General features: G+C 44.7%; 1 protein-coding gene across 1 annotated transcript; it reads right to left on the bottom strand.

Moving 5' to 3' along the window:
- Positions 1 to 224: 224 nt before the first annotated feature.
- Positions 225 to 9,551, bottom strand: TMEM208 (transmembrane protein 208). The gene is made up of 6 exons (XM_063438865.1): positions 9,497 to 9,551; positions 6,958 to 7,053; positions 4,476 to 4,535; positions 3,945 to 4,081; positions 931 to 1,015; positions 225 to 613 (listed from the first exon to the last, which is right to left on the bottom strand). The coding sequence occupies exons 1-6, from the start codon at positions 9,500 to 9,502 to the stop codon at positions 473 to 475; spliced, it is 525 nt and encodes a 174-aa protein (XP_063294935.1). The 5' UTR covers positions 9,503 to 9,551; the 3' UTR covers positions 225 to 472.
- Positions 9,552 to 10,261: the final 710 nt, after the last annotated feature.

Raw genomic sequence — 10,261 nt, 5'->3', positions numbered from 1 at the left:
TGAATGGAGGGACAGAGCCAGGGGACTCCAGGCACTATAACCACTTCAATGAGATGGAATGGTTTAACAATGAATGGAGGGACAGTGCCAGGGGACTCCAGGCACTATAACTACTTCACCGTGCCCTGTTTCCATACACAGAAAGACACGCTGGAACAAAAACAAAGAATTAGCAAAGGGATTAGACAGTACAATATCAGCACACTAAGATTAAGGAGACACAGTAACAGAGTGAGCAGTGGGATTTAATGCAGCTCGTATTACATAGAAATGGCGGACTGTAAGAAATTGTCTTTCATCTCCTTTATTTTATTTAACATTGAAGAAGATATAGCCCATATGTCCGAACAAATCCAGGCTTGGATTTACATTCTGAGTACTCGAAGAGCAGCTTCACCGTGAACAAGTCTCACAGCGTACAGCAGGAGTCAGTCTGTTTCACATGTGAAATGGTAAAAATAGGGCTGGGGCCTCAAAAACGCTTCATCTGTCTCCGCTCTTGTCGTCTTTGCCGCTTCTCATTCTGCTCCTGAGGGGCAGCTTCCGAGGAGTCAGAGGTGAACCACGGGCCAAGAACATTAACCCAAAGCAAGTACAGAGCGCGTCCTGGAGCCTGAAGAGAAGAGGGACACAGAGTGAGCGTAGTACAACGACATGTCTTCTAACAATATCGGCTGCACTTTACTTCATTCAATAAACTATTTGGAATATTCTGGGGGGTCAGGTACAAAACGTGTCTGTTCTAAAAGGGGTGGAGTCACCGATGCAATGTCACTGCGGGTTCCCCCGGTTTTAAACATAACCCCAATTAATGCAGAAGGAAGTCTGGGCTTTAGCTGTGCTATGGATAGAGCATATACATGCATCAGACCCTGAAAGCTCTTTAATGTAGAGCAACAAGGATTATTTCAAGCCACACGTCAGTCTTACCAGCAGCCAGAAGTACCAGACGTACATCGAAAAGCAGCTCAGGACCTGCACGATAGCAGTCAGCAAAACAACATCTTTAATGTGTCTGAAATGGAGTGAAAAAACTAAAACATTGTCTTACATACTTATTGTTAAATTGACAAAGGACATTAAGCTTGCCTAAAGCTCCACCCATCGGTCACAATTGTCAAGAGTAGGAAAAAAAAAAAAAAAAAAAACTGGTCCCTATGTTGTCATGTTTTAAAAGGGAAATAGATCATAAATGAAGAAAAAAAAGAACAGATTCTGAAAGATTAAGAGAGAAAAGGATACAATTTGAGAAAGGCGAGTTGGAGGGGACACTTTAAATGACCGTAAGGCATTACCCATTGCACTAAAACCATAAAATATTATCCATTACCCTAAAACTTTGCCCCTTTCTATAAAATATTATCCAGAAGTATTAACCGAAATTCCATCACAAAAAAAATTAACACGTGCCTAAAACATGGAGAATATCTAAACATTATATATTACCCTAAAACATGGAGAATATCTATACATTATACATTACCCTAAAACATGGAGAATATCTATACATTATACATTACCCTAAAACATAGAGAATATCTAAACATTATATATTACCCTAAAACATAGAGAATATCTAAACATTATATATTACCCTAAAACATAGAGAATATCTAAACATTATATATTACCCTAAAACATAGAGAATATCTAAACATTATATATTACCCTAAAACATAGAGAATATCTAAACATTATATATTACCCTAAAACACTTTCTAACGTACTACCAAAAACATTTATTAGAATCCTAGAACATCTCCCTAGTGGCCGGAGTTAGACGAGGTCAACCTATTATTGATTACCACCTGTAAAGCTTGGTGTAAAGCACAAACAATTCAAGGTCAATTCTACGGCATCTCTTCAATGTCTTTTCAGAATGGGACCCTCATTACATATTTTACACTCGCAAAGACCTACATTTTGCTCAAATTCAAGACTTTATAGACTCAGATACTTCCCGATCATATACATATATTGCTCTTTGTTCATAAGTCCAATTCCATAATTTCTATCCTTTATATTACATAAAACTGTTCTCTTATTTGAGGAGTCCTCCCCTCTCTTACATCTTCCAATTTTACCAAACGATTGGACACTTCTACCTTTCATCATACAAACAGCCTCTCATTCTACAGCTACTAAATACCATATTTTCAGACTGGTTAATGTCTATACCTCTCAGCGGAGGGTCCTGGCAGCTTGGATCCAGGTTTTTACGTACCTTACCTCAATGGCCAACATACTGGCCACACAGACCACTAACACCTGTCCCCTCTGCCTCTTATTGGGAGCAGTCATTCAGAATATTAAATAGGGCCTACTTTACTCGCCTATTACATTTTACAGCAGGATTGTCCCCAGACAGTAAATGCGGTACATGTAACCAGAGTGAGGTGGATGTGTTTCACTGTTGATGACACTGTCCTAAAGTATCCCTTTTGTGGAACACCATACACTCCTTTGGCAGAGACGTTTTAAAGTTTGATTTCACACTCACTAAGGAAAGAGACCTTAATGTGTCACATGACACAAGATGCAGAGCCCCCCCCCCCCCCCCCCCCCATGCTGAGATATCTGCCTGGCAGTTACGGTTTGATAATAAAGGTTGTGGCTGTTTGTACCAAGATATAAGCTGGTTGTCTCTTTCCTTGCTGTAACTATCCAAGATCTGCTTTAATGCGAATGCTGGTGGATAAAGGGACTCCAAACCCAGGTCATAACACTTGGTATAGTGATCGGCTGTGCAAGTTAGTGGAAGTATCCACGGACGATTTTAGTCCGTATCGCCACTCTTTGGAATTTAGTCATAGGGTTGAATGTCAAAGATCTCTCAGGGCTCTACTGGCTACAGGCCAAAAACTATCCTTACTCATTGGATTAAACAGGATTCCCCCCATTTCTGCAGTTTCCTCTTTGTGTATTAACTGTGTATTTCATAATGATTGGGTGGAGATGACCCACAATAAAGATTTCTGCTAAATGTCATCTCTTATCACACATGTCCATGCAGCGTTACAGAAAGATTTCCAGTTTACATCCTGGTATCTGGAGGCACAGGGGGTGAACCCTATAACAGGGGTCCTCCCCACAAACCAAATGGTGTATTCAGATGGGGGCATGTGCACACCGGACATCCCCAAGTTTGGTGCACACGTGGAGGACAATGCCCAGTACTGGACAGTTCTGATTGAATAGATATCCCTGTGTAATCCTGAATGGAGATAGGGTGCTTCCAAGAACCAGCACATCTCAATTGAAGCAGTTCAGGTGGTGGGAGTCATTCTGTGTAACATCTAAGGACACATGAAAGTGAACTCAAGGCTCTGCTCCTCATTGCTTCAGACACTGCAACCCCACTGAATTATTTTATATTGACAAGTTAAGGCCTGTGAAGTAGAGCTTTCATGTCACCCCCTTATATTTCCTGAGTTTGTGTGTACAATGTTTAAAACACACACAAAAACAAACAAACCTGTTTTCACACATACAGGTTTCTCCAGCTTCTATGTCCACTTCAGTTATTACAAATTAGCAAGGCGCGTTTTATTGACCTTCAATTGTTCCACATTAACACATTAGGACCTGAAAGTAGAGCCGATCAGATTATACCACCAGAATTGTACTTTGCTCTACCTAAAAGTGGAAGCTTAACTTATTTGTGACTGTTGGCTAATATATTAGGGGAGCAGAAATTAACTTGTGTATGTGAGGGGTATCCCATAGCACTGGCTGTTAGAAGGTGGTTGCCATGCTCTAGGGACACTGCCTTGTGGCCAAGAGATAGCACCCTTGGGCATTGTGGCTGGCAGTCATTCACATAATCCATTGTTTCCTGGCTCCCCTTCGCTATATACCCATCTATAACCCAGAGTGGAGAATAGGATTAGCGGGTGCATAACAACACACATTGCTGCTGTTCACCTTTTTGAGCGTACACTCACTCTGCCATTCCTTGCTCCATGTTCAAGTCTATTCCTCCATCTAGCAGGCTTCCATCTTCAGAAAACGATGCCTGGGCCATGCCACGCATTGAGCGATAAGCTGCAGCATACACTATTGCACTGAACACCAAGGATGCCTGGGCAGAAAAATAAAAACATACGTTTTACTAGAGGCTCTGAGCATGAAGACATTAACACAATGAATAACAGACTCAGACATCCCCTGCATTAGATGGATATATGCAGGCATCCAGCATGAGTGCAGCACACATACAGTATACATACTCCAGGCATTTTAGTGTCTCCACGACCTACCAACAGAGTGAACGATTATAAAGATTAACCCAATGTTAAAAAGACAGTGCTATACCTGGAATTCTCACTGCCCTTCCTGGAAACCAACTTCACAAAATGACAGTTACCCAACACAGAGCGGGAACCCATGCACATTACAGCAACACCAGCCAAGCAAACACTCACAAGGGTAATCATAAATATAACACTCGCACGTTTAATGACTGATCTCCTTACCCAAGTCCAGAAGGTGGAGGAGATGTAAAACAAGCCCAGGTTCACGGCTCCATTCAGCGCCTGTGAAGACATTTTAACAGTGTGGTGCATGCTTCAGATCATCGTTTAATAAAAGCAATGTAGCAATATTTCAAAGACTGCCATTCCCTCTCCCTAGCACATTTAGACTGGATTCTACTACATGAGAGAAACGGAGCCCTGGTTAACCAATGGCATCCATGGAAAAATCTCTAATTACCAGAGCCTTTAAACAGATCATCTTTCAAAATGCAGATCTGTTACTTCAACATTTCATAAAGATACCAGAAGACAAAGTAGGGACTACTTTAATTTATATTAAAGCCCGAGATCGACAAAAGTAAAAAAAAAAAAAAGGAGGAGCTCCTCTGTAAACGGGTCTGTCCGCGTGGGATTCAGGCTCTGTCTACGGAGGGTCTGTCCGCGTGGGATTCAGGCTCTGTCTACGGAGGGTCTGTCCGCGTGGGATTCAGTCTCTGTCTATGGTGGGTCTGACCGCGTGGGATTCAGGCTCTGTCTACGGTGGGTCTGACCGCTTGGGATTCAGGCTCTGTCTACAGAGGGTCTGACCGCGTGGGATTCAGGCCCTGTCTACGGCGGGTCTGTCCGCGTGGGATTCAGGCTCTGTGTACGGAGGGTCTGACCGTGTGGGATTCAGGCTCTGTGTACGGAGGGTCTGACCGTGTGGGATTCAGGCTCTGTCTCCGGAGGGTCTGACTGTGTGGGATTCAGGCTCTGTCTCCGGAGGGTCTGACCGTGTGGGATTCAGGCTCTGTCTCCGGAGGGTCTGACCGTGTGGGATTCAGGCTCTGTCTACGGAGGGTCTGACAGTGTGGGATTCAGGCTTGGTCTACGGAGGGTCTGTCTGTGTGGGATTCAGGCTCTGTGTACGGAGGGTCTGACAGTGTGGGATTCAGGCTTGGTCTACGGAGGGTCTGTCCGTGTGGGATTCAGGCTCTGTGTACGGAGGGTCTGACCGTGTGGGATTCAGGCTCTGTCTACGGAGGCTGACAGTGTGGGATTCAGGCTTGGTCTACGGAGGGTCTGACCGTGTGGGATTCAGGCTCTGTCTCCGGAGGGTCTGACTGTGTGGGATTCAGGCTCTGTCTACGAAGGGTCTGACAGTGTGGGATTCAGGCTCTGTCTACGGAGGGTCTGACAGTGTGGGATTCAGGCTCTGTCTACGGAGGGTCTGTCCGTGTGAGATTCATGCTCGGTCTACGGAGGGTCTGTCCGTGTGGGATTCATGCTCGGTCTACGGAGGGTCTGTCCACGAGGGATTCAGGCTCTGTCCTGATTAGCTATTGTAGAAAATGAGAAATTGATAGCCAAAGAATGCAAAACCCAACTCCAATTTTTTTTTTCCCCAAGTACATCAATTCTAAATAAAATTTAAATAAGTGTAGTGCACTGGAAACAGGGATGGGTCTGTTAATGAAGACCAGGAAAAGGCAGACATTTTAAATAATTATTTTTATTCAGTAAATATTGAGAATCCTATGGCAAATGATTGCTGCAAAATAACTTGCAGATAACTTGTGATTGGATGACTCGAGACAAGGTGCTAAAGCAGTTAACCCCTTAAGGACCAAACTTCTAGAATAAAAGGGAATCATGACAGGTCACACGTCATGTGTCCTAAAGGAGTTAAAGAAAATGAATCTAAATAAAGCTCTGGGGACTGACAGCATTCACCCACAAGTATTTAAGGAGCTAAGTGGAGAAATAAGTGAACCTCTGTATTTAATCTTTCAAGATTCTTTTATTTCAGGTGTTGTACCGGAGGATTGGAGGAAGGCAGATGTGGTTCCTATATTTTAAAAGGGTTCAAGATCCTTGCCTGGAAATTATAGACCTGCGAGCTTAACTTCTGTGACTGGGAAAATATTTGAAGGGCTATTAAGGGATAATATTCAGGACTTCATTAGGAATAACTGTTTTTAGCAATAGTCAGCATGGCTTTATAAAATATAGGTCATGTCAAACTAACCTAATTGCATTCTACGAAGAAGTAGGTAGAAGTATAGATCAGGGTGTTGCAGTGGATGTGATCTACTTGGATTTTGCCAAGGCATTTGATACGGTTCCTCACAATACGTTAGTCTTCAAACTAAAAGAAATTGGTCTAGATGAACATTCTTGTTCTTGGGTAGAACATTGGCTTAAGGATAGAGTACAACGAGTTGTCCTTAATAGTAAATTTTAAAGCTGGACAAAAGTGGTTAGTGGTGTACCTCAGGGTTCTGTTTCCATGAAGGTGTGCTATTCTAATAGCTGGCAAAGAATTATAGCAGTTGGATTTCTACAACTCCTTGGGTGTCTACCTTTTGCCCAACACTGCTCTCACGCATATTAACTGCACAGGGTAATTATCATTGACTGGCAGAAGCACACACAGATCGAATTCAAATTTCTTTGACTGGTTATTGTTACTCCAGGGAACATAACATAATAACGTTCTTACAGTGGCTCCGAGAATTATGCGCAGGTAAAACGTCAGGGTCTCCTTGTTTTCTTCATAGATCTGCTTCTTTCCCTTAGTGGCTGCTTTTCCTTTAGGCTGAGAAGGAAAGAAAAGGGTCACAACAGTTTTTAGCTAAATTTATCCAAAAATACACTGCTTGTGGGAACACTTTGTTTATTGTAGGATGTATCATCTTAGCACTGGCCCACTGTCTGCATGCTATATGTATAGCTGCCCAGTGTCCACATATACCAGCTTTGTATAGCTGGAACGTGGGGGAACTTACATATCGTGTCATCTACGTATAGCTGGAACGTGGAGGAACTGACATATCGTGTCAGCTACGTATAGCTAGAACGTGGAGGAACTGACATATCGTGTTAGCTACGTATAGCTGGAACGTGGGGGAACTTACATATCGTGTCATCTACGTATAGCTGGAACGTGGAGGAACTTACATATCGTGTCATCTACGTATAGCTGGAACGTGGAGGAACTGACATATCGTGTCAGCTACGTATAGCTAGAACGTGGAGGAACTGACATATCGTGTTAGCTACGTATAGCTGGAACGTGGGGGAACTGACATATCGTGTTAGCTACGTATAGCTGGAACGTGGGGGAACTTACATATCGTGTCATCTACGTATAGCTGGAACGTGGAGGAACTGACATATCGTGTCAGCTACGTATAGCTGGAACGTGGAGGAACTGACATATCGTGTCAGCTACGTATAGCTGGAACGTGGAGGAACTGACATATCGTGTCAGCTACGTATAGCTGGAACGTGGAGGAACTGACATATCGTGTTAGCTACGTATAGCTGGAACGTGGGGGAACTGACATATCGTGTTAGCTACGTATAGCTGGAACGTGGGGGAACTGACATATCGTGTTAGCTACGTATAGCTGGAACGTGGGGGAACTGACATATCGTGTTAGCTACGTATAGCTGGAACGTGGGGGAACTGACATATCGTGTTAGCTACGTATAGCTGGAACGTGGGGGAACTGACATATCGTGTTAGCTACGTATAGCTGGAACGTGGGGGAACTGACATATCGTGTTAGCTACGTATAGCTGGAACGTGGGGGAACTGACATATCGTGTTAGCTACGTATAGCTGGAACGTGGGGGAACTGACATATCGTGTTAGCTACGTATAGCTGGAACGTGGAGGAACTGACATATCGTGTTAGCTACGTATAGCTGGAACGTGGAGGAACTGACATATCGTGTTAGCTACGTATAGCTGGAACGTGGAGGAACTGACATATCGTGTTAGCTACGTATAGCTGGAACGTGGAGGAACTGACATATCGTGTTAGCTACGTATAGCTGGAACGTGGGGGAACTGACATATCGTGTTAGCTACGTATAGCTGGAACGTGGAGGAACTGACATATCGTGTCAGCTACGTATAGCTGGAACGTGGAGGAACTGACATATCGTGTCAGCTACGTATAGCTGGAACGTGGAGGAACTGACATATCGTGTTAGCTACGTATAGCTGGAACGTGGGGGAACTGACATATCGTGTTAGCTACGTATAGCTGGAACGTGGAGGAACTGACATATCGTGTTAGCTACGTATAGCTGGAACGTGGAGGAACTGACATATCGTGTTAGCTACGTATAGCTGGAACGTGGGGGAACTGACATATCGTGTTAGCTACGTATAGCTGGAACGTGGGGGAACTGACATATCGTGTTAGCTACGTATAGCTATAAGAGAGGCGCACGGCGCTGTACCCGCGGTATAAGAGAGGCGCACGGCGCTGTACCCGCGGGATAAGAGAGGCGCACGGCGCTGTACCCGCGGTATAAGAGGGAGACACGGCGCTGTACCCGCGGTATATGAGGGAGGCACGGCGCTGTACCCGCGGTATAAGAGGGAGGCACGGCGCTGTACCCGCGGTATAAGAGGGAGACACGGCGCTGTACCCGCGGTATAAGAGGGAGACACGGCGCTGTACCCGCGGTATGAGAGAGGCGCATGGCGCTGTACCCGCGGTATAAGAGAGGCGCACGGCGCTGTACCCGCGGTATAAGAAGGAGACACGGCGCTATACCCGCGGTATATGAGGGAGACACGGCGCTGTACCCGCGGTATATGAGGGAGGCACGGCGCTGTACCCGCGGTATAAGAGGGAGACACGGCGCTGTACCCGCGGTATATGAGGGAGACACGGCGCTGTACCCGCGGTATAAGAGGGAGACACGGCGCTGTACCCGCGGTATATGAGGGAGGCACGGCGCTGTACCCGCGGTATAAGAGGGAGACACGGCGCTGTACCCGCGGTATATGAGGGAGACACGGCGCTGTACCCGCGGTATATGAGGGAGGCACGGCGCTGTACCCGCGGTATAAGAGGGAGGCACACGGAGCTGTGCACGCGGTATAAGAGGGAGACACGGCGCTGTACCCGCGGTATATGAGGGAGGCACGGCGCTGTACCCGCGGTATAAGAGGGAGGCACACGGAGCTGTGCACGCGGTATAAGAGGGAGACGCGGATTATAAGATTTCAGACTCACCGCCATATCACCGGCTGCACCACCTCAGCACAACAACAACTTCCGGCGCCTAATGATGACATCACAGGCCGCCAACTACGTAACACAGTACTAACTACAAAATATATTAATATAATAATAACAACTTTATTATCCCCTCAACAATGACATTATTATATTAATAACACTGTATTATATTATAATGGCTTCTTTATACAGCACGCAGTGCATGATGGGTAATTACAGCAATGGGGGGTACTGATATGGGGGTATAGAGGATCTGTACCTCCTTATATATTAATAACACTGTATTATATTATAATGGCTTCTTTATACAGCACGCAGTGCATGATGGGTAATTACAGCAATGGGGGGTACTGATATGGGGGTATAGAGGATCTGTACCTCCTTATATATTAATAACACTGTATTATATTATAATGGCTTCTTTATACAGCACGCAGTGCATGATGGGTAATTACAGCAATGGGGGGTACTGATATGGGGGTATAGAGGATCTGTACCTCCTTATATATTAATAACACTGTATTATATTATAATGGCTTCTTTATACAGCACGCAGTGCATGATGGGTAATTACAGCAATGGGGATTACTGATATGGGGGTATAGAGGATCTGTACCTCCTTATATATTAATAACACTGTATTATATTATAATGGCTTCTTTATACAGCACGCAGTGCATGATGGGTAATTACAGCAATGGGGGGTACTGATATGGGGGTATAGAGGATCTGTACCTCCTTATATATTAATAACACTGT

The sequence above is a fragment of the Pelobates fuscus genome, chromosome 12 (genome assembly GCF_036172605.1).
Source record: "Pelobates fuscus isolate aPelFus1 chromosome 12, aPelFus1.pri, whole genome shotgun sequence".
NCBI lineage: Eukaryota > Metazoa > Chordata > Amphibia > Anura > Pelobatidae > Pelobates > Pelobates fuscus.
The sequence above is the reverse complement of the archived record's forward strand: the minus strand, read 5'-3'. Positions and strand labels throughout refer to the sequence as shown.